This window comes from Corapipo altera, unplaced genomic scaffold (assembly GCF_003945725.1).
Source record: "Corapipo altera isolate COAL_440 unplaced genomic scaffold, ASM394572v1 61045, whole genome shotgun sequence".
In the NCBI taxonomy this organism is placed as follows: Eukaryota; Metazoa; Chordata; class Aves; order Passeriformes; family Pipridae; genus Corapipo; species Corapipo altera.
Genome location: NW_020884975.1, coordinates 1,383 through 25,196, shown reverse-complemented (window position 1 = coordinate 25,196; position 23,814 = coordinate 1,383). Strand labels below are relative to the sequence as shown.

At 38.7% G+C, this 23,814-nt stretch overlaps 1 protein-coding gene across 7 annotated transcripts in view; it reads left to right on the top strand.

Annotated features, from left to right (window-relative positions):
- Positions 1-23,330, top strand: part of LOC113957701 (ubiquitin-associated protein 2-like) — a 75,309-nt gene extending 51,979 nt beyond the window's left edge. For 4 of the 7 annotated variants that reach the window (XM_027665409.1, XM_027665402.1, XM_027665403.1 and 1 more), the window contains 13 exons: positions 3,147-3,199; positions 8,650-8,717; positions 9,790-9,979; positions 10,617-10,830; positions 12,254-12,528; positions 13,644-13,822; positions 14,894-15,101; positions 16,304-16,343; positions 18,561-18,744; positions 19,851-19,917; positions 20,592-20,787; positions 22,052-22,143; positions 23,035-23,330. In XM_027665409.1, the coding sequence (XP_027521210.1) occupies positions 3,147-3,199; positions 8,650-8,717; positions 9,790-9,979; positions 10,617-10,830; positions 12,254-12,528; positions 13,644-13,822; positions 14,894-15,101; positions 16,304-16,343; positions 18,561-18,744; positions 19,851-19,917; positions 20,592-20,787; positions 22,052-22,143; positions 23,035-23,097 (1,829 nt within the window). In that variant the 3' untranslated portion in view covers positions 23,098-23,330. The remainder of the gene's footprint in view (positions 1-3,146; positions 3,200-8,649; positions 8,718-9,789; positions 9,980-10,616; positions 10,831-12,253; positions 12,529-13,643; positions 13,823-14,893; positions 15,102-16,303; positions 16,344-18,560; positions 18,745-19,850; positions 19,918-20,591; positions 20,788-22,051; positions 22,144-23,034) is intronic. The other 3 variants (XM_027665408.1, XM_027665406.1, XM_027665405.1) reach the window with 3 other exon arrangements.
- The last annotated feature ends 484 nt before the right edge of the window (positions 23,331-23,814 follow it).

Here is a 23,814-nt window from a genome sequence, read left to right as displayed (position 1 = left end):
GTTTTAGGTGCACCATTGTATAATCCAGTAGAAAATCTAACGGGGTTTTGTGGAGGTGAAATTAAAGTGTTGTTGGTTGAAAAACAGAGTAAAGGGCAAATATTTAGCAGTTCATAATGTTTAAGTCTAATTGTATTCCAAATAATATAGCATTGGTTTACCTGCATCCTTATTTATATAGAAGTAATCTGCAGATGAAAGGCAAAGACAAGGGACAGGTGGGGAGAAACAAAATGACCAGTCCTCATCCAAAAAGGAATAAACCTGAAGAGTATGATTCATCTCTTACCTTCTTTGGAATGTACAGGGCAGTGGGAGATCCTGAGTGAAAATCACAGCAGTTCTTATAAATAAGTTGTGTTGGAGGTGCCCACTTCTCAAAGCAGGTTATAAAAATGACATTGTGTTCTGGTAATTTATGGGTGCCTCTACTTTGGTATAGTTTCATAAACTACACAGAAAAACTTCCTTTATCCTCTTAGTTATGAGCAGCCTTAAATGACTCTGAAACTGAAGAATGACAAAAAAATAAATCATAGTGTAACTTTCAAGAGAGAGGAAGGGCATTGTGTTGCTTGGAAGTTATGGGGAAGTTGGTATTTGGGTTTGTGGGGTTATTTTGTTGGGTTTTTTTTTTTTTGTTTTCTTGTAGATCTGTAAAAGTCATAAGGAACCTTCAGGTCATTCTAGAACGTGAGTGTAATCCAGAAGGAAAGAATTAGTACATTAAGTTCAGCATAGACCAAGATAAATTTATTTTAGGGCTAAAGTCAATGTCTGATAATTCAAAGAAAGGAAAAAAAGTAAGTAGTCTGACAGGAAGAGAGGAATTGGAGGAGAATAACTGAAGACTTACAAAAAAACTTGTATTCTTTTTATTAGCTTTATAACTTTCTAGAACTGAACTTGTTACAACGAGAAACAGTGAAGAGTCACAGAGAGCCATCTAGGTTGAAGCTGGTATGACAAAGATTCTTGAAAACACAAAGCGTAATTCTGGTGAAAAACAGAGAACTCTTGAATTGTGATGCTTTACAAGGCTTGGTAGAAAGGTTGGGAAGAGGATATATGGAATTACAAAAATGCCAACGTAGATTTTGAACTAAAAGGAAATTGATGTGCCTGTAGCAAGATCTGACTTAGAAATCCCATCAATAGGAGGAAAACATTAGCAAATTGGATTTAGTGCAGGGAAGAGCAGTGAAATTGAGATAGAAAGGACTGAGTTAGGAAGGAAGAGTGTTAATAAATTTAAGTAATAAACTTGGCAGCTTGGGTAAACTAATAAAAGGGTGAAGAGTTGTGCTTGGTATTTAAAAAGAGTAGATGCTCAGAACTCCTAAGCAGGAGCAACAGATAAATGTTTAAATTGAATGTCAGGAAAACATCACAAGTATTATTCCAAGCAGGTTCAGTTTCCCAGAGGTGGTGGGGAATGCTCAAGAGTTGGGCTTGATTTGTCTGAACTCTTTTTGTGATTATTTCATTAGACTCCAAACTCTGTTGTTAGTGTTCTGACGCCAGCACAAGGTTTGTCTTCTAGGGGCAGACCTTACAGTCACTGATGGGAGATAAATACAAGCAGGGCAAATACCAGGATCTATTTCTGTAAAGAAGAAATATCAAGGACGGGATTTTGTGCTGGTCAGTGGAAAGGAAAGAAAATGAACTGTTTCTCTAAAAACTGCTGTTCATTGGGCTTTTTCTCCTTTTCAGAATTTCTATAGAAATGTGTGGATTAGTCTAGAAATTTGAGGCATTGCAGTGCTGTACTCAGGTGTGGTTATTAGTTACCAGCGTGTAACAACATCTTGATTAGGGGCTGTTTGCTAAAATGTGAGCATAGGATATTTCAGTCTCTGAAACTCTATGTTGCTCCGCAGAGCAGATGTTACCTTGCTCAGGACATGCCAAATAGTTTTGGATTCTAAGGTATAAACCCCTTCTCTTCTCCCCACCATATGTAACTTTGTGGTTGGCCTGATCTCCTCACTGGATTAGTGAGGTCCAACCCTCCTCTGCCAAAAACTGCTTGTTTTTTGAGGTGTACAGAAGAAAATACTAAGGCAGTGGTGGCATTAGTACAAGGTGGATTTGATGCTGTGTTCAGGGTGGGCTTGTTTCTGGATTAATGTGTCTCAGAAGGTTCCTGATTAAGTGAAAGGAGGTGATTGAAGCAGCCAGTTCTTTTGCTTTTGTACTTGATCAAGAGTGATGGTGGCAGTAATGTTGGTGCTCATGTTTTCTTTACTTGTGGTTGTGTAGTTTAAACAAAGGCTCTGGTCATTGGTGGGATAACCTCTCTTGTGCTTTCACTGGTGGGCCTTCAGTCCCTTTATTGTTCTTGCATGTCTGTGCCTGCTGTTTCCTAAGGGAAGGGATCAGGTTCTTTCATTCACAAGATTGTTTCTTGTAGTTCTCCCATTTCTGCAGGCTGTGGACTGTGTGCTGTGCTCCAGTGTTTGCCAAATAAACTCTGCCACAAGCTACAGGAAGAAGTGTTTGTAGCTATAGTGGAAACTTAGACTTTTTTGCTGCCATGATAAGAATTGTACATGTTTTAAAATAACATTGCTCTCTTGGGATGAGGGATTGGAGTTCTGCTCTGAGGAGAGAGTTAGAAGGTTGGAAAGGAACCTCCAGAGGCATAACTTGGGCCTTGAAATTGAATTTGTGTACAGTAGGGTTGTGAATGTTGGAGCAGGTGTTGTGGTTGTGTTTTGTTCAGACTCTGTATGAATTTGTGCATGAAACTGGGAGATCCTGTGGGAGGGTTGGGTAACCTCTCACCATTGCTGGGCACATGGGAGAAAGTTCTTCTAATGGTTGGAATTAATCACTGGGTGCAGACGTGTGTGATGTGTTCATGCAAATTAAATCTGGCACTATAGTGGCTAAGAAATTCCTGAAATCAGAAATTAAGGACAGGGGATGAGGGAGTGGTGGTGTTTCCCTCCCAGAATTTTAATTCTCCAGACCAATTTTCTAGGACTTCCAACCGTGTTCCCAAATACGTTTTCAGCCACTTTCTCCTTGTTTGGGGTTCCACTATAACGGAAGCAGGATTGCTTATAGAGCAGAAGGGTTGAAACACAATGCTGTGCTTTTAACTTGCACCTGTTTTTTTCCTTCCACAATTATAATAGGAGCATGGAAAAACTCAATAGAAGAATGGACAGCAGAAGACTGGAATGAAGATGTAAGTGCACCTTGTTGGATATACCAGTTGATCATTTACTCTTTTCAGAGTTTCTGTGTTGTTTCCAAAAACCAAATGTTTGAAGTAATACTTTTCTGTATGCATGCAGTGGTATTTCTTACTGTGTTTCTTGCTGTAATTCCTGTTTATAATATAAATATTTAGATACACTTATTTTTTAAATGAAATTGTATCAAGAAGTAGACATTTATTTTTGCTGGGTGGACAGTACATAGATTTAAAAAATTTAAGTTTTATTCCAAGTTAATTATTTGTTTATTGCAGTTCTCCACTGCCCAGTGCTAATGGGTGATAACTGCATACTTCTTCCTATTATTGTATAGAGTTTTAAGGACATATTATCACAAGACTCTTATATAATTAAGTGCTGAAGCTTACTGTCCACTTTAAACTTCTCATTTGATGCTTTTTGTTTGAAATCTGTAAATTGTTCCACTTGGCTCACTTCATGTTCATAATATTGAAAAAAAGGAGCTAGCAGTATGCTAAAGTTAACACTTAGTTGCTTAATTCCTATTGTTTCATCATGATGTGTTGTCTAAAGTACTACCACAGTTTTGGTTATCATTCTTTATCAGGTGAGATGTGTTTTGGCATTTGTTATCATCTCATTTGTGATGTTCAGTTTTCAGTTGTTGTATTAAAGCTTAAGCAGTTCGAAAAACAAATGACTGTCAAGAAATATGGAAAGGGAAAGCTCATAAGAAGTCTTCTGTCTTTTATAGGAATACTCATTATTTCAAATTTGTTTTCCGAAGAGTGAGAGATTGTCTTTGAAATCATCCCTTCTGCCTGCTCCTTTAGGGTGGCATGTCAGTGTTATCCCTAGAAATGTGTGAATGTTTCATGTAACAGATACAAAAACTCCATCCTTACCTAATGAGAGAGATGTGTCTTTTGAGAAAATTGCAAGAAACTCTAAAATTAATCAGTTTTCTATATCGCTTAATGCCATCAAAAGCTGATATATTTTTTAAACCTGTCCTCAATTTCTGCAGTATGTGCTAGAAATGGACTAATGGCTAAGGATGGTGGAAATTTATGGGTTGTTCTCATCCCTGTTTGATGCTGGTACAATACAACACTTGTAGTATGGGAGGGGTGTTGAGCAATGGTGACTTGGTAGGGATAGAATTTTTTAAATTAGTTATTAAAACTGAGTAATTTGCACATAAATCTTGACATCTCTAGCCCACTGCTAATTTTTATTAATTTTAGAATCCTGGAAAAGTTCCTGTAACCTAGGAGAAAGTTGTTCATGTGCTGATGTTCAGGAAGAGTGAATAAATTGTCAAGCTGCAGATACGTTAGCCCAAAATATGCAAAAAGGAAAAACAGACCAATTTGATTTAAAAATTAAAAAAAAAAAAAAAAAAAGGCATAAAAATACAGCTTGTGCCCTTAAATGTTGTTTTGTGGAAAATGGTTCCCCTTCAAATCAACCTAATCTTGGTCTTTTAAGCAAATTATGAGTTAACTGTAAGGATAGTGTATGTCCTTGTAAGAGATTAGATCTAAATCTTGTGCTCTAAAAATAATTGCATTCTATCACAAAACACATTAAGCAAATTGAAATCTTCCTTTCAAATTTTGACAAAATATCTTTTGCAGGAGGACCCTTATTGAATGTGGGCTTTTCTAGGAGGGCTGTTGAAAAAATCCAGTCCTGGGCCAGATGCCATCGAGTGCCTCTGTCAATGATTTGGAAGTAAAAATAAAATCATTGCTGAATGAAATCTGTTGGAAATCCAAAATTAATTGGAATAGCATTTAAAAGTAAGCCAGTCATGCAGAGAAGTTTGAACCTCTGCACGACTTGACCTGTTGAAATGAAAAATGCTGTAGTATAACCAAGTGCCCATTTGTTTATAAGAATGAAGACACACCTCCAGAACCAGGGGCTGGTGTCTGGAAAGGAGCATCTGAAAAATTTTCGGGTTTGTAGTGGATGATGAAGAAAGAACAGCTCAGCATGATTTCTTAAAGAGCTGTTGCTGTATCAAAAAGCCCCTATTCCCTGTCTCTTCCTCTCTCCTCCCTGACTCTTAATCATTCGTGATTTTTATTTCTGTATGTGGGCTCTCCTGAACTCGATTCTTATGTACTGCATCCAATTTCTTACTGCTTTTACAGAAGAAAAATGGTGTATAATAGCTGAAAATTACTTATTGATAGAAAAGATCCTTGAGAAAGGGAGATTTTTAATTTACTGAATCTTAAAAGGTTACTTTAGGAGTATCTAGTGAACTCTGGCTTTTATCTAGCAGAAGCATGATATGAACTTGTGGCTGGAAAATGTATACATTGAAGTATATAGCAAGCAATTCAGTAACATGACTAATGATTAAAAGAACCTGGAAGCTGATATTTTTGCTCTCCAAAGGGAAAGAACAGGTGTTTTTCTGAAGAATATTTATGTTTAAATGTGGTGTTCTCTAGTCAGGTGTCAGTTGTGAGCAGGTAAGTGAAATTTAACGTCATTTGACATGAGAAGAATTAGATCTTTGTGATCAAATAATCCTGCCTGGTATTTATCTTTAGTAGTGAGTGTTGGGCAAATATAATAGGTTGTCAGCATGCTATTAAATAGAGTGGAAACTGCTTGCAGTGAAAACAGGAGGTTGTATTTTGTTAATGGGATATTCAGGGCATGGACAGTAAAAGATCAGACAAATGTTGATATACTGTAGATGGCTCTGGGTGTTCCTCTTAAAATTGTGATTATATTCTCCTGGCTAAAGAAAGTCAAGTCTAACTACAAAGGACAGAAATAGAATACATACAAATTACTGGAAGGTGGATGAAGGCAAACATTTTCTGTACAATATTGGTAGTTGTACTTTTTATTTGAAACAACAGCAACACTTTAAACAAAAAAGAAAAAAAAGAAAGAAGAGGAGTGTGTTTTGGTGAGAGTGTTTCCTGTATGAGAAGGCAGCATAAGAACTTGTTTTAGTATCTTTAAACTTCAGTACCTCATATCAAAACAGTAATAAGATTTTTTTTATTTCTGATTTGCTTATGTTGAGTTTCTGTGAGGATATTGGAGTATATTTATCTATTCTCCTCACCATTCTTGTTCTCCTGCTATAGGAGATGTTAGCTAACTGTTAAATATGTTGTCTGGTGGCTGGAGAAAGAATTTATCACAGGAACAGGAGCTGGAAAGCACGGACATTTCACTGCAGATGGAGGAGATACCCTTGTGAGGCCAGCACTGCAAATGGTTCACGACTGTTCGTTCAGTTCTGGGAACATACCAGAGCCTCAGTGAAAGATTTGTGAGTGTAGTGTGCAGTGAGCATAATGACTTGGTTGGGAGCTGAAAATGCTACTTCTAAGAAATACTAAATACATCTGCATAATAAAATTGCAGCACAAAATATGTCTTTTGACAAATGCCATAATCCCAGCAAAGTTGTGAATTAAGTGCTTGATTGGAGCTTGTGGCAGTGATTTCACTGCAGAGTGTAGTGTAAATCTCAGTGTAGCTGAGCTAGTGGCTGGACACTTCTGTTTGCATGCTGGTTCACTTACAGGGAACATTTCCTCTCTCACACATCAAGCATGCTTTTGCCTTGTCACAAACATCCTCAGGCTCCTTAATTTACTTAGTTTTTGGGATTATTCAGTGTTTTGTCCATGGTTAGTCTTATCCTGCGTTGTGTGAGTGTACGAAACAGTTGATGTTAATAAGAATTTAATATTTAACCAAGGGATTGCAGACCACAGGCTGCTGCTTGTGCCATTGGCTGACCTCCTTGTGCCATATAATGGAGTCCATAATACCAGAGGAAGTACAGTACACATCGTTCTGGAAGAACACATATAATGGGGAAAGCGCTGAACAATAGAGGAGCAGCCTTTTTAATGGCAAATATGCTTAAGCTGAATCTGCTTTGTTGGTTTTGGTCAGTACACAGTGCCAGCCAGTGGGCTGGCAGCATTATACTCAGGACACGGTTGTGTTCCAGAAATGAGGGATTAAAGTGTGTTGTGTTGGCAACAAGGGAAGGGAAAGAAACTTACGGAGGAACTGTGGTGGTACTAATTTTTTCATGACCTCGTGTGTAGAATGTAAATGGGTGCTGGGAGAGTAAGTGAAACATTTGTGCTTGGCCTCTGAGTGGTAATTACTCTCAGACAACCCTTCTGTGCCCTTCTTAAATCAGCAGTGTTTCATAGGAGAATCCCTATCAAATGTCCATATTCAGTGATACATGTGCTTTCAGTAGAGCTGCCTGTGGGATTGCAGGTGAAATTGGCTTATGTGTGTGATGTCCTTTAACTGGGCTGCTAGCAATGTATGCAGTTAAAAATGCATCATTTCCTGGAAAAGCTGTAGTTAAACAGCACATTCTAAAGGTGTTCTTTGTGAGTGTTTGAGTAGGTCAGGTATTCTTCAATCTAAAGATAAGGCCACACCAAAGGAATTAAAGGTGATTTTGTGCAAATGAAATTTAAAGTATTAACATTGTACGTGGATACCTCTGTCTTGCTCAACCTAACCTGCACTGGTTTAAGACCTATTCTCGCTTACAAGTACTCCTGTCAATAGAAATGAATTAACCCTAGGAAGTTGTAGCTGCTTTTTAAATAAGAAAAGCTATTAAAAACCACAACCACACAGCAAAAAACCAACCCTTCTACAAACCAAGCGTAAAACTTAACCAGCCAACTTCACTTCCCCAGGTTCCTGGGCGAATATCTATCTATACTGTAACAGCATGGGGAAAACTGCAGTTTTCTTCTGTGGGTGGTCTGACTTGTTACACTAGTATAAGCAATTACACGCTTCTGGTTTTATTACTGTTTTCAAAGTTGCACTCTCGGGGCAATCAGTTAGAGATGTTATTGCCACACAAAGCAGAGCTGCCAAGGAGGAACCATGAATGCTGGTTCACTGTACTTACCTGAGTGCACACCTGCCTCTGCTGCTGCTGGGAGCTGAAATGTAAGACACAGGGATACATGAAATGAGTGGGAGCAGTGCAGTGCCTTATCCTTCTGCAACAAGATCTGTCAGAGCTGCTCTGTTGAGTCCTAGGTTGTGCCTGCGCCCTGATGATAGACCATCTGTCATGTTAATTACTGTGTAACGGTGTGTTTTTCAGTTAAACTGTTTCCCGAACTGATGTAGTGACATCAGTATACTGTTGTGTGTGTTTTCAGTAGATCAAATTTCCTAACACTTTAATTAAGTTGATACTTGATTCTGTGGAGAAGACTCTGCTGAAGTTTGACTACATGTATTTGCCTTTTTAAGCAGAGCTGCAGCATAGCTGTTTGTAATGGTAGTTTGAATTTATTTTTATCTTGAAAGTGCATGACCAGGATGGAATTTCTGCAGATGCTGCATGCAATCGGGAAGTGTGAGCATGTGTTATTAAAACATCTCCCCTCCTTCTCTGCCCCTCTCTCTTTTTCAGCTTTCTGAAACGAAAGTCTTCACCGCTTCCTCTGTCCCAGCTGAGAATCACGTGACTCCTGGGCAAAGGTAAGCTCTTACTTCATATTTTCCCTATGCTTTAAAAACCTTCTGCTCCATTAAACAATATTAACTTGCACACATAAAACACTGAATTAAACCTTGGTCAGAGATTGGTCAAACTCATCTCAAAATGGCAAAAGCCTTGCTTGCAAATAGTTGGTTTTATGAGTTCCTGAGTTTAACTATTTTTTACTTTTGAAGTGGAGACAAACTTGCCAAATTTATGACCGTAATACTTCTTCTGCATGAGACCTGCTTACAGACAGGAACAAATGTAGCTGGGAAAAAAAGTTTTCTGTTGTTGAAAAGGAAGCTCTGGCTTTGGTGTCCAGGAAATGAAAGGCCTGCCCCTCTAGATGCAGAAAGTGTTCAGAACATGGTGCTGAAAAAATGTGTTAACGTGAAAGCTTGCATTGGCATGAAGGTGAATTTCCTTGTAAACATCACAATTATAGGCCTTTACTGATGGTAGAAAGTTAAGATCAAGAACCAAAAATAAATCAATTACTGCCTTCCTTTGCTTGCCTTTGTCTTCAAATACCTGTCTTGTGGTGATGTGGAATCAGTTGGCTACATTAACCTCTGGTTCCTGGAGAGCAGGTTAATGTTGAGTGATGAAGACTTAGGCAGTGGCATAGCATGAGATCTGAAAACTAAATAGCCTAATGGTCCCAAACATCCTGGTACTGCTGTAGTACATCAGAATTTTCCATATAATAGGGATGTGGTTTGCGTGGCGCATGATGTCAGGTGTACTATAGTTCATATTCCTGTCTTTCTTAGAGGTAATATGCTCACATGTTCATTGCTCCATTCTTCCAGTGGATGTCCCTCAAATAATGTTAGAAAGTATTTTAGTTCATCCACTCAGATAAGGGTGGGTGTTTTGTGTTTGTTTCTTGCTGTCAAAAAAGTCTCTTCTGTCACTTTTGTATGGCGGATAAGCAACATTGGAAAAGACTGTTATTAATAATTCTGTTGCTGGGATGGCAGCTTTAGTATTGTTCATGCTTTCTTAAGTGTTCAGTGCAGTTTAATGATCATGTTCATTACAGCCAAATTTCGCTTTGTTTTACAGCATTGATTTGGTGACACTGCTTCAAAAGCCAGTTACATCTACCCAAGAGCCAGAAGGCAACTCATTTGAAGCTCCTCAGCCTCAGACCTTTGGCCAAGCCTTAGTATTCACAAATTCTCAGCACAGCACACAGATGGCATCAGGAACTGGCAGCTCCAGTGCTGTAAACTCTTATTCTCCTCAAAGTCTGGTAAAATGATCTTATGCTTTCTAAGTGTTGTTCATAAGTAAATCTTTCAGGTTAAACAACTCTTCTAGTGCTGGTCATTTCATGAGGTATTCAAGTATTTGTAAAATTCAGGTTGCAAATGAAGAATTCCATTCCTTCCATTCACCACCCCACCCCCAAATATTATTTTTTTCATTTTGCTAAGTAGTTTTTTCTATATTTACATGAAGTGATTGTATTAATTTTTGATTAGAGAGCAGATGTGTTTGTTGCTTGCTGATGTAGGATAAAATAATTTGTTTATAGTGAAGAGCTGAAAGCCAGAAAACCGGTGGGTTGTTTCCAAGCACGTATTTGACTGCTTTTTATGGAAGCATGCCTATTTCTGAGTCAGTTGTGAGGTGTGAAGTTGGCCATTTATTCTCTGAAAATCAGTTCAACTATTAGTAAATATATGCTATTTTTAAGATGCATGGGTTCAAGTAAATTAGTATTATTGCAGTTACAGTGGTGGAAGTTTTTACTGGTCATTTGGTAGTAATCTAGGTGTAAAGAGATTTTAGTTGCTGCCAAATAGCAGCAATTGACCCTGTGATTATGTTCCAATTAGTAATTAAAAAATTCACTTCTTCCCCTCTTCTTTTTTGTCTTCTGATAGTCTGCAGTTCTTTGTTCTGGCTTTGGAGAACTCAGATCCTCTAAACTGGCAAACTCTACTGGTTCCCAAATCTTGGACCAGCTGAAATCTCCAGGATTGGGTCAGTTTACCTCTCAACAAAACAACAGTAATTCTGCCACCACTAGCACAGCTACAGCATCATCCTGGGATCTAAAACCACCTATTACTCAGTCCTCAGTCCTCAGTCAGTTAGGTAAGTGCTTTGGCATAGCTTTTTTCCTCTTTCTCTATTAGCCTGGAAACATGTCTTAATGACAGTGACAGTTTAAAATGGCTTTAACGAAAGACTTCTTCTAAAAAATGTAATCTAACAATTACTTACAACATTGTAAGAGTTACACTTAGTTGCTGGTAATAGACACCACCAGTATATCACAAACTAAGTATTTAGGCTTAAGCCTATCCATAAATGTCATTACATCTTTGAAGTTATTGAACCTTCCATGTAATGACATCTTTGATTTAGTGTGCTTGAATATTTAAATGGAATTTTTTTGTGACTAGTTTTTAACAAAGACTGGAAAAGACTTATTTTCATTGTACCTCTGCTGCTTCTAGCTGAGCGTAAAGTTGTATTGTGTTTTGCCGCTTTTTTTCCCCCAAGATTTTCTCTTCTAACCGTTACATGAATTTTGAATGAGTACTGTATAATCTCTTCATAATGCGTGTCTCAGTATTTTTTTCCCTAGCATGCTGAGAATGATTCAGGTTACTTGTTTTGTCTATTCATAATTGTATGAATTTTTCATGTAATTTAATAAAATTGTACAAACAGTGAAAATGATGGAAACTGGGTTTTTGCAGTGTTGTTCCTAGCAGTATTCTCACTGTGAGAAGGTAGCTCTTCTATCTCTCATGTGTATGTGTACATGTTTATGTAAGATAACCAGCCAATTTTGTAGCAATTACTATCTTTGACAGGCAGAAATTCTGGAAAAAAAAAGTTTATGTACATTTTAAGTTGCTTTCTAAAGGACTGTGCCAACCAAAAAAAAAAAAAACCTGCATACTGCAAATGCTGTAGATCTGTTACGGTTGTTGACCAGTGCTCTGGGCCACTTCATGGCTTTTAGCATCTGAAAAATATGAAATGGGAAGACTTGGGAAAAACCTGTCAATGTCCAGCACCTCTTTGACTCTCAGCCATTATGGGATGGTAGATGACTTTCTATTTGTTTTGAAAATCTCCTCCTTTCTAAGGACAGGGAATCCTAACTCACAATACCTCTAAATCGCAACTTTTTACCTCTTGGAAGTAATCAATTTTATCAGCACAGTTAATTGCAGTGAAAGTTGCAGCGTTTGATTAAAATAATCCATAATAGTTTTTGAGGATTGTGTAGATAGGTTTGTTTTCATATTTTTTTGGGAAAGCTAAATAATACTTGCCCACAGCTGTTTATTTAGAGTAGAGGATATCAAGTATTGTCGTTATAGTTACAGTGGTAATGTTTAATGTGAAACTTGTGTGATCTCTGAAAGAGACTTGCACATGCTATAAAATCGTAACTGTTGAGCATGTCAGGTCACCCAGATTCTTCCATAAAGAGTAGAACAGTGAAGAGCAGAGTTCAGTGCTTTAATTTTGATATTTCTTTTTCCCCAACACTGACCAGACTTTAAATCCCAGCCTGAACCATCCCCAGTTCTGAGCCAGCTGACCCAGCGACAGCAACAACAAATACAGGTGGTTCCTGTTCCTCCACCTGGGCTGGAGTCATCCTCCTCCCAGGTAAAACTCCGAGAGCCATCACCAGTAGACACCTCTACAGCTGTTAGCAAAATATTGCAGCTTCCCACTATATCTATGGATAACCAGGCAGTGACTGTCCATCAAACCCAGCAGAAACAGATAAAACCACCAAAACGGAGGATAACTCCAGCATCCAAGGTGGGTAATTGGATGGTGACTTGTGCTTAGTAAATACAAAAACATAGAAGAATTTGTATCAGCAATACAAGTGTGGCCAGCAGGACCAGGGCAGTGACTGTCACATGTACTGGGCACTGGTGAGGCCACACTTTGAGTGCTGTTTTCAGTTCTGGGCCCCTCATGACAAGAAAGACATTGAGGTGCTACAGTGAGTCCAGAGGAGGGCAGTGGAGCTGGGGAAGGGTCTTGAGCACAAATCCTACAAGGAGCAGCTGGTGAAGCTGGAGGTGTTTATCCTGGAGAAAAGGAGGCTCGGGGGGACCTTATAGCTCTCTACAATTGCCTGAAAGGAGGTTGTAGCCAGGTGGGAGTTCTTCTCTTCTCTCAAGTAGTAAGTGACAGGACAAGAAGAAATGTCCTCAAGTTGCCCCAGGGGAGGTTTAGATTAGATATTAGGAAAATTGTCATCACCGAGAGGATTGTCAAGCACTGGCATAGGCTCTACAGGGAAGTGGTGGAGTCACCATCCCTGGAAGTGTTTAAAAGACGTGAAGGTGTCCTGCTTAGGGACATGGTTTAGGACTTGGCAGTGCTGGGTTTAGTAGTTGGACTTGATCTTAATGATTGTCTTTTCCAACCTAAGTGATACTGTGATTCTGTTCAGTATAAATTGCTGGGGAAAAGGAGAGCAAAGACCTTGGTATATTTCATGTTTATAAAGCAGGAAATCCTAAGTCATTACATCCAAAATAGATGTGGTGATGTCTTTTCCAAGCACACATCTGTTTTCTCTGTGTGGAAAATGACTGAGTGATTTTTAGATTGACTTAATAGCCACAATATGAATGTTGGCTGAGGGGGAGGGATGTACACAGATGACACTTATATACTGTAGAATAGTGTGGTTTACTCTTTCAGCTCCAGATGAGGGCAGAATCAATGAATTAATTCCAGGTTGCAGGGATGTAGTTACTTTATGTAGTATAAACTGTTGTCACAGTTTTAGTTAGCAGCATAGACTGAGGCAGTAACTGAAAAGACTGTAGCTAAAGAGAGGAGAGGGTGTCAGTTACTGATATTATTAAAAGAGACAGTGCATGCAAAGGTATCATGACTTTTTTTCTTCCTTTAAGATTCCTGCCTCTGCAGTGGAGATGCCTGGATCAGCAGATGTGACAGGGTTAAATGTTCAGTTTGGAGCTCTTGAGTTTGGATCAGAGCCTACACTCCCAGAGTTTGGATCAACTTCAAGCAGTGAGAATACCAACCAGGCGACCAACAATAGCTTATACTCAAAATCTGTGAAGTATGTGTGAGTTCCCCTCCTGCATTTGTCTTCTCGAGGGGGTCAAGTTTGTCCAAAAACATCAAGACATGGTTACAATGTAATGGGAGGGGAAAATACGATGAATTGTAATGCTAAGTGTTTTCCGTGGATTGCATCTTAAAATGAGAAATTTCTTCTCTAGTGATAGTCAAAATCTCCCTGGATTGGGTGGATGTGAAGATGGAGATGACATGAATATAAATAACCTTATAATAAGCTACTCTTTATAGAAATGCTTTCTCATATTTAGTTGCTCTGATTTTCAGATTTGTTTGAGGGTTTGTTCCTCACAACCCACGTTTTTCTCTGTTTGATCCAGGAGAATTGACCTTTGTACCATATAGGTGTATCAGTAGATTGGCATCAGATTACAGATATGATGCTCCTATGGGATCAGAAAAGAAGCCAGTCTGTCAGTATGCCACAGCTCTTATTGAAATGCTAAAATAGCCAATGATGAGTGCCAACGTGCCAGTAACCCATTTTTTCATCCTTATTCAAAAATTGGCATCAGTTAAAAGCTTCCTGAAGTTAGTTCAGAAACATTAATAAAAATAAAATTTCACAATAATTTCTAGTTTTATACATGATTTAAACTATTTGGAAACTAAAACATTCCTGCATATTTTTAAGTATTTTTTTCTCTTTGCATAGTTCTATCTGCAACATTAGAATTCTAATGTAAAGAGACTGTGTGTTTCTCATTATATACCAGACTTCATCGATCTGCTTGTTTAAAAAAGAGAGATTATGAATATTAATTTATCTTTTGAGAAAGTGGAAATAACATGACCAAAAGTGCTTATGTGTAAACTCTTGTTTTGGATGGGCTGGAATGAGGATGTGCTTAGTGTAGCTGATGTTTTGAAGCAGTGATTAGCAGGGACCAAAGCAATATTACACAATTTTTAAAAAAATTATTACATTGTCTAGTATAAATAATGTAAATTTGTCTGCATGTCTAAGGTAGTTCTGGATAACTGTGTAGGAGCTGATACTTTCACGAGGGTATTTGAGATACTTACCAAGATGATAAATAATTTTTACTTTTTCCAGTGATCCTTTGAATACCTCTTTGCCAATATCCAATACAGTACAGGAGTCCACCTACACAACCTCTGCCATCAGCTCTTCCAGTCTGACCTGCTCATCCCAGAGCACTAGCCCAGTAACAACTTCCTCCTATGACCAGACTTCTGTGCATAGTAGGATAGCGTACCAAAGCTCCATGGCTCCGTCAGAACCAACCCCTGTGGCAGTTACGGTGAGTCCAGCTCAGAAATAATGTCTTGAAAAAGGGGAAATGTTCTTACCTGTGTTAGGCCTGCAGTACACTGGTGTGTTAATGTCTTAACCAAACCAAGTGGTATTTTTGGTTTCCCAAGCCCAACCGCTTAGTTGTTTTTGCTTCTCCTAGTGTGTAGTTGGTTTTGGCAATACTGTGTTTGGGATATAAGAGCCTCGGATTTTGTGGCTTTTGGCGTCCTAAATTTTCTTTCGACTTTTTTTTTTTTTTTTTTTTGTTAATACGTAAGATTCTATTTGAGTTTCCTTCCCTAAAGCTTAGCTTTTGAAAGCAGAACTATTTCTACGTAAATATTAGTCATGGTATTTTGCCATAACTTGACTATTTCTATCCAAAGGTGTATTATATATTAACTTTATATGGCACCTAGCAAATGGATCCAAAACTTTTTTTGGCCCCTCCAGCATTACTTTTCTGTTGGATTTGAACACCAGTGGGATTTAATTACATGTGTTATTTTAATAAGCATAAGGAGAGGTCTAATGCAGGACAGAGAGAATCTCTCTTGGGAGATTCAAAAACATCTACTCTCTATGTATATGGAATGTAGGTTTGTTTTAAGAGGACTTAATTTATTAAATATTTAAGCAACTTGTGAGAGTTTGTAAGTGTATTTACTTCTGGCCTTTGTTATGTGTTGGCTCAGTCACACTTGTCTTCTGCACTAGCTCGTATGTACTGGTGAGGATCAAGCATAGACTATCCACTTCTGTACTCCAGCGTTACCCAAAAAACAACTGGTGCTTCTCAAGTCTTATCTTTCAATGGAAAAAAATTGGCGTCTCTGTGTAACTTGGATAGTTAAAATTGTGAGTTGCATTAGATCAAAAGCACAACCATTTCCTATATGTTAATGCAATTCTTTCTTTCATATTGGTGTGAACCTGAAGTTTATGTCATATACGGTACATGGGAAGGTCTGCTGCTGATGGGTGCATTATGGGCAATGGATGGGATTCTGTGTGTTGAGGACACCTTGCACTTGAGACAACTTTATTATGTGGTTTTGTTAAAGGCAATAAAAATTTAATTTTCTGCCTTGTCGTTCAATTTAGAATGAATATAGAATTTTGCATGAAGCATGTTGGATGTGTGATTCAGTCTGAAAATGGAATGTACCTCTAAGATGATTTATTCATTCATTTCTCCTTTGCTTACAGAACGGGCACAGCGGTGTTAGAACACAGGCAACTCTTGACAGTAAGTTTACAAAGCTTGGTTGTGCACAGTACTTTCTGATCTTTCATTACTACTTACTGGGTACACAGGTGTAGCAGTGACATCAGGCTTAAGGTTTTATATTGTTCTCTATGACTAATTTATGGTTGACCTATTTGAGTTTATTTTGTGCTTGCACAGGATATACTACTTGCTTCTTGACTAAAATTGAAGTATGAAAGCAACTCTATTAAATCTACAAACCTAACCAGCCTCAGAATTAGAGAAGCTGCGTTGCTGCTGCTTTTTCTTTTGAATTTGGCTGCCAGAAATTATTTAATTTAAAATAAAAATACGAAATTAAAAATTAATATAAAATTTCTTAGCAGTTCTCCCAGTTCTCAGTTGGGAAGCTGTGACTAATATTTAACTGTAAAGAAACAAAGTCACATTCTTTGAGTGCACCTCTCACTGGGTGTGGTGCCACCAGTGCCCTGTTAGAAGCCCATGGGGGATAAGGGTGAAGGACACATTCCCTGGGCTGGTACCTGGATGCCTTGAAACAATACCTCAGTACTGACTCTGGTACGGGTGTTACTGTTTCTCCATCTTGACCTGTTTCTAATGTAGTAGTGACCTGTAGCACCCCTACAGCTCTCTTGCTGGAGTTAAAATGATTTAGGTATAGTGTTCACTCTTCTGACCTTTATGTGCTGCTCTGTGGAAGTTTTCAAGGACAGCAGTGTGAATTAACATCTTTTGGAATTCCAACACCTCAATTTTAGGTCCAACCTCCTCTTAAACACCTCTTCAGGTGCATCATTAGTGGGATGGTGTTTTGTTAGTGCCAAGTTCAAAGAGTCACCATGTAAAAGGCTGACATATATAAAGACAACTTTTCAAGTGGAAAACTTTCTTACTTTCCTGTACACAATTTATTAAATTCACTACAGGACTTGTCTTTTTGCTACAGAAAAGAAAGATCTGGGAATTCCTAATATTTTTGAAACTGTTCTGTAATGTGTGAGTTCTCTTTTGAGTACCTTTCTGCATTTTTCTGTATTTCAAGCACATAAATTGGAATCAGTCTTCTTTCATTGAGTCTGTTTCATGCCTCCAAGTGATATTGAATTTCTCTCTTAACTATTGAAAGTGCTGAACTTTTCCCTTCTGTGTGTACTATAGTGTTCTTAGTTGTTCATCTCTCATCTTAACTGTTGTTCTCCCTAAATATCCAGATCTCCTGCTTCCTAAACTCTTAGTTCAGAGCCTGAGTGATGTGTTATAACTCTGACATCCTACTCATCTCCTGGTTTTCTTTATCTTGCACATTGTGTTCAGGCATCTTGTAAGGGGTCTTAAGATGGTGATTCCATCCCTTGAATTGAGGGCATCTACTTAAACTTCAAAAAGGGAACCCTGCTTTAAATCTATTGAGAGTTTTAAACGTTATCTACTCCTTTTTTAGTGTAAATATTGCTGGGAGGTATCAGGTGACATAGTTGCTGCCTTCATAACTATGTTTATCACTTGGAACTCGATTTTCTGTCATACTTATTGCCAAAGCAAAGACCTCTTGATTTCTGTTTGCATTGCAACCCAGCAACCTGACTTGGGTCATTTAGCTAGGAAATCAAACCAATAAATTAAACAAACTGATGTGTAACTTCCAAGTGTGTATTTGACTTTTCTTTGGTGACCAGTCTAAAAATGTCTTCACGTGCCTTGCAAGGTCACGATGATCCACTGAGGAATGGCCTCTGGTGTGGTATGAAAGCATGGCCCAGCAGAAGGCAGGGCTCAACTGCTTTCTGAGTTTTATTGGTGACTAAGTGCCTCGATCACCAAGGGTGCTGTGGGCTAGGATGAAGAAACAGAGCTGTAGCTAAAACTAGATTTGTACAGTGCCTTGAAAAGGCACAAATGACTTGTGTTTGCTGAAGCAAAATCAAGGAATTTTGAAATGACTTGTGAGCAAAAGCCAATAATCCAGATAGTGACAGGTGAGGTGAAGACGACTAGTTTACTATGTGGGTAGCAGTGAAAATTGTAAATCTATTGTAAGTAAAGAGCTTAAAAGGAACAAAAGGTAGTTCAGTTGCTGTTTAAATTTTCTTAAAAGCCAAATTGCTTGATACCAGTTCTTAACAGTCCGGTTTTTATAAACCAGGGGGGAATACTACTGTGTTCCTGAATCCAGTCTGGGATGTCAGGTATGCAGGAATTTTTCTTTGAATGCCTCTTTTTAACTTGTTGCAGCTACTTCATCAGTTCCAGCACCTAAGACAGAGCCTTCTCCCTCACTACCCTCAGCTGGTTCTCTGCCCAGTGTGGTGTCCACCACAGCCTCGCTCCTGCCTTCAGCACCGCAGCACGTGGCAGCATTGCCCAGCTTGCCTCAGTCCAGTGATCTGGCCAGCAGCTCACTCTCCCAATTAAGCAGGTACAGTAGGAGTTGTGATAAACACAGGGTTCGCTTTTGGGGAAAGGACAGGTGTAAGGGTGATTCTGTATGGGACTATCAGGCACCAGAGTCTCCTTCTCTGACGTGAACTAGAATTAGGAGAGAGTTTTGGAAGAGAACAAGTAGGTTCTTAATGCAAAGTATGAGCTCTGGGCTACCTCCTAATGGCAGAGCAGCTGCTGTCCCAAGTTTCTGTGGTATATACACAGCTTTGTGTTTCGAAGGGTTTGCTTCAATCATGCCAGCTACATTGGTTTCCCTTTTTTGAGCATCAGACCATACATGTGTTTTGTGTCTTTATTTTGTTTGCCTTTGTTCAATGTTCATTTGGTTTATTGCATACTGCATGGAGTGACATAGAGTAAGTCACATTCTTGACGTGGAATGTAAGGTATAACTTTTGTCAGTGTAAATGTTTAAGAACCACTTTCAGTCACCTTTTGAGGAGACATTTAAAGACCTCTGGATGAGTTATGGGGCAAATACCCTGCAGTTCCAATTGGTCAAGTTACTATTATGCAATTTAAATACTGTAGTGAGTCAAAACAAAGCACTGCCTCACTTAAAACCTGTCCCCCATGTCAGGCAACAGCAGTTGCTCAAGGAAAGAATGGGAAACAGAACTTGTGTTTGCATGAACCTTTTGATTTTGGACTTTCTGTCTTGGAGTCATTGCTACATAATTCCTGAAGCAACTATTGTTTTTCTAAAGATACAGTAGATTGAAAAATACAAATGAATGGTGTTTTAGGTGTTTCTTGTTAGCAATAGTGACTCTGTACTTGAATTTTTTCATTAAAATGTAAGAGGATAATAATTAAAGGGAAAATACCTGTGAGGGTGTATGTATATATATATACATATATACATACCTCTGTGTGTATGTATATACACACCCTTACAGATAATTTTTTTGTTCAACTATATGTGTATACACACACTCCCCTAGAATTTTTGGTCTTTAACTAATGTCCTGCTGCCAATCTGTGTTTGTATGTATATGTGTGTATGTACACATGCATATATATATTAAAAATAGTTGTAAGGAAAACTAATTTTGTTAATTCTTTGCAATTTCTTTCTAGCTCCCTTTCCAATCATCAGAGCAGCCTGTCCCCTGCCTCAGTGTTGTCTTCAAGCACATCACATGTGGTAAGTCCTGTTTGTATTTCAACAGCTGTTTGTCATATAATCAGTTTATCTGATAATTGAGACCCTCTCTTAAAGTTTGGTGTGTCCCAGTGCCCTGAGAACCGAAACAAGAGCCTTATGTCAGAGAAAAGAGACTGCCAGCCCTCTAGTGGCAAAAAAAAGTCTTTACCACTTGTGATTTGTATTAGATCAAGAATAGCTATCACAGAGATTTGCCAGTCACACAACCGCAGAGGAAATTGTCATGCCAGCAAGGGGGAATGGAATAAAAAAAAAAAAAGGATGTCTTGTCTTGTAACAAATTTATTAAAAAAAACCCCAAAAACAAACATAGAAATGGTGATGTGAAATGTCTCAAAAATGGAGAGATTAGCTGGCAAAATGCAGGTGATGGAATGATATATGTTATGTTTGAGTTACTGTAGTATAATTTGGTGATGATATAGCAGTTGGAATTTGGCTTTCATGTAATAATTTTCTTTGAATCGCAAAACAAAAATCACAAGCATGCAACTTAGTTGCTTGCTTGGAATATAAATAAAACCTATCTTTTGCATGTGCTGCTGTTACTTAAAGGTTTGTTGTTTTTTTTTATTTTTCTTTTTTTTTTCCCCAGCCTCTTCCACTGTGGTTTATTTGCTCTGTGATCCTCATTCTTTTTGTCTCCTTTCTAGCACACTAGTATTGAGAACACAACTTCGCTCCAGCCCTCAACAACCTTTTCAACTGCTTCAACCTCAGCCACTAGCACCACCTCCTCGGTTGTCAGCATGGCAAGCAGTATGAACACTACAAACAGCCTTGGCCTGAGCGTTACCAGTGTGTCTATACCGGCTGCCACCACACGGGCAGCTCCCTTAGTGTCTTCAGGTTGGCAATATTGACAGATCCGTGGATAGACAGAGGATTTCAGTCAGCAGGGCTGTCAGTTGAGCATCTCACCAGCCATAACTGCGCTAAGAAGTCCGCACTCTTGACTAGCATTTCCAGCGTGCTGTATTTGCTGGCTTATGAAATAAAATTGCCTGGTTTTGTCTATTTGAAATATTCGTTAGGGTGTTATGTGGCATTTATATAGCACATTCCATCCCCAAAGAGCTTTATAAATAGGCACCAGAGCAGTTCTGACTTGGGAAGTTTTGGGCTAGAAAATTCCCTCAGTTTTGTATTCCAAGTTGTGATCAGCTCTTGGCTGTGAGTTCACATGAGCTTTAATTTCAGTCTTCTCTGTGACTTGAATTCATTTGGCAGTATCAGAATATACTGCAGTGTCCTCATTATCATATGTCACATCCCTACTGCCACTTCTATAGAAAGGAAGAAAGTATCTGGTGTCTGGGTATTCCACAGCAAACAGCACTTCAGAAGGGGGTTACATGGAGAGAGAAGGCTGGGAGGCTTCCTGCATTGATGTGGAAGCAACGCTTAATTCTCTTTCTTACCCAATAAACCTGAACTGCTAAGAGGAAATCTTATGGAGGGAAGTGAATGATCTAATACTAAGATCAAGCTTACTTACAGAAGGATTTCTCATTTCCATAGCTTGTAAATGAAGTGTCTGATGACTGGCTGAAGTGCTTTGTTCTTTTACTGTTCTGCTTCCTAGCACTGCTTCATGGAGGCAGCTGAAACCATTTCAGTCATCTTCTCTTTGCTATTCCCAGCTTACAGTAAGTCACCCACAGAAAGTATGCTGGCAGCATTTAGTGCTTTCCAGTCTATTGCTGGTGATAAGGGGGAATGTGTTGATGGAGCAGAAAATGAAAGAAGAGAATTTTCTTTTTCAGATTGCAAATGATGTCTAAATTTGCCTTCAGGAGAGGATTGAGGAAAGGAGAAGTTTCTGTAGTTCTTGTAATCCTCTTGGACAAACTAAATTGCAAAATCAGGCTCTTCTCTGGTGGGACTGTTTTCAGTCTTAAGTAGCCTGTGCTTTCCCTTCCTTAATGCATGGTTAAACTCTTCAGACTATTTTGAGCATTTTCATCAAAGAGCACAAAACTCTTCTGCATAGTTTTGCTCTTTACAAGCTAAGACAGTGCAGCCACCAGAACCTGTGCAGCTATCTTGTCTCAAGGCTGAAGCCTTTTCTTTTCTAAAGGCTTGTTAAAATGTCTGTATTTTGATTCTACAGGCAAAGCTCCCCCAAACCTGCCCCAAGGTGTACCACCCTTGTTGCATAACCAGTATATTGTGGGACCTGGAGGACTTCTGCCTGCCTACCCAGTAAGCAGTTTCATTGTTTTTGTCCTTAATTGCTTAACCCTTGGCGCAAGTGGGCCCTCCAGACCTGCTACTGTCTATGCCAAGGCATTTTTGGTGGCACATGTCACACCTGGAATTCTTGTTCTAAGTGCTAAAGAATATATGAAATATATTCAGTAGGGGTTTACTATTGGTAGTAAACTGCAGAGCTGTTGGTGCAGACCTGATCTGGCTGCTCTTGTAGCTAAACATGTGTTGCTATGGTTTTCAGTGTTACCAGGCTTTAGGCCCTTTGAATAGAATTAGGCTCATTTAGGTTAGTGTTATTGGAATAGATTCACCACAGTAATGGTTGAAATGTGCCATGTGTCCTATCTGCAAAGTTGAAAGATTGCACATAATTTTTTGGTGTTTGACCAGGATCGAGGTATTTTTGGTCATCTGTTTTTTGAATCAAAAACTTTATTCTGGTAATTTTTCTATATCAGACTGAATGTGATGGGATACCATAGGTTGCTTTGCGGTCTAGTCATCAAATCTTAAATCTTGCTGCTCTCTGAAGTAATGATTACAGCAAAGAGGGCTGTTGCTCTTACTCCCAAACCTGAATGCCCAGTAGATTTTTCGTAAGTTGAGGAATGATGCATCTGTGAAAACTGTATTGAAGATGGGACAGTCAAACTCCCCTCAGAGGACTGCTGTCATCAGGAAACAACATCAGAGTGACAAGCCAATTTTAACCTTAGTTTTCCACTAGCCTTAAAATGCACAGTGCTCCGTTAACACAATGCAACATAAAACTGTACACCTTTAAAATAGAATGGGCCTAAGTCAAACTCTGTTCAAAGCCCCAAATTGATCAGAATCAGAGAAAAGTGTTATAATGATCTTGTATTTTTATCTGTCTTTAAGCAGATTTATGGTTATGATGATCTCCAGATGCTTCAATCCAGGCTACCAATGGTAAGTAAATGACTTGGTTTATTTAATTTTAGACCAGTTGTCTTCAGTGTTATCATTTGTGCCACATAAATTGGTTCATTTAATGGTATTTAAGAGCTCTTTCTTATGTTCTATGTTCTGAGTTTTTAAAAACATTTTGTTTTCTAAATTTACAGCAAGGTAACATAAATGGATATAGAGCAACTGTTGTATGATGCATTTGTCCCATCTGCAAAATCTTTAAATAGAAGTGAATGTGCTCTGTGCTTTTGAGTGGAGAAATTTCCAGTTGTTGTAGCAACATTAGAACATTTTGTCAAATCTAGATGAAACATGAGCATCAATGTTTTCTTTTACCAAGAGGTAAAGTTCAGCAGTGGGTACACAAACTGGCAGACAGTAAGTGTATCTGACAGGTTTTCAAGGCTCTCATGGGTGGAGATCTTTGCATGGCAACAAGTGCAGGTGAGCTGCAGAAAGGAGTGTGTGCAGAGTTTTCTTCCTTATCTGGATCCAGAATGTAAATGGCATGTGAGACAGGCTGAACTTGAAGACAGATTCAAGAAGAGCCTCAGCCTAGGCTACAAAAATGGTGAAGAATTTTCTTTTTAAAAAGCTAGGATAAGGATCTTGGAGAGAAAGTTTGGTAGTATGTAGCTGAGAACAGTTGTACGGTTAAGTGATGCAGTGTACCTGTAGAGGCACAAGTGGAGCAACAAATGGTGATCTAAAAAAGAGGTATCACTGAAT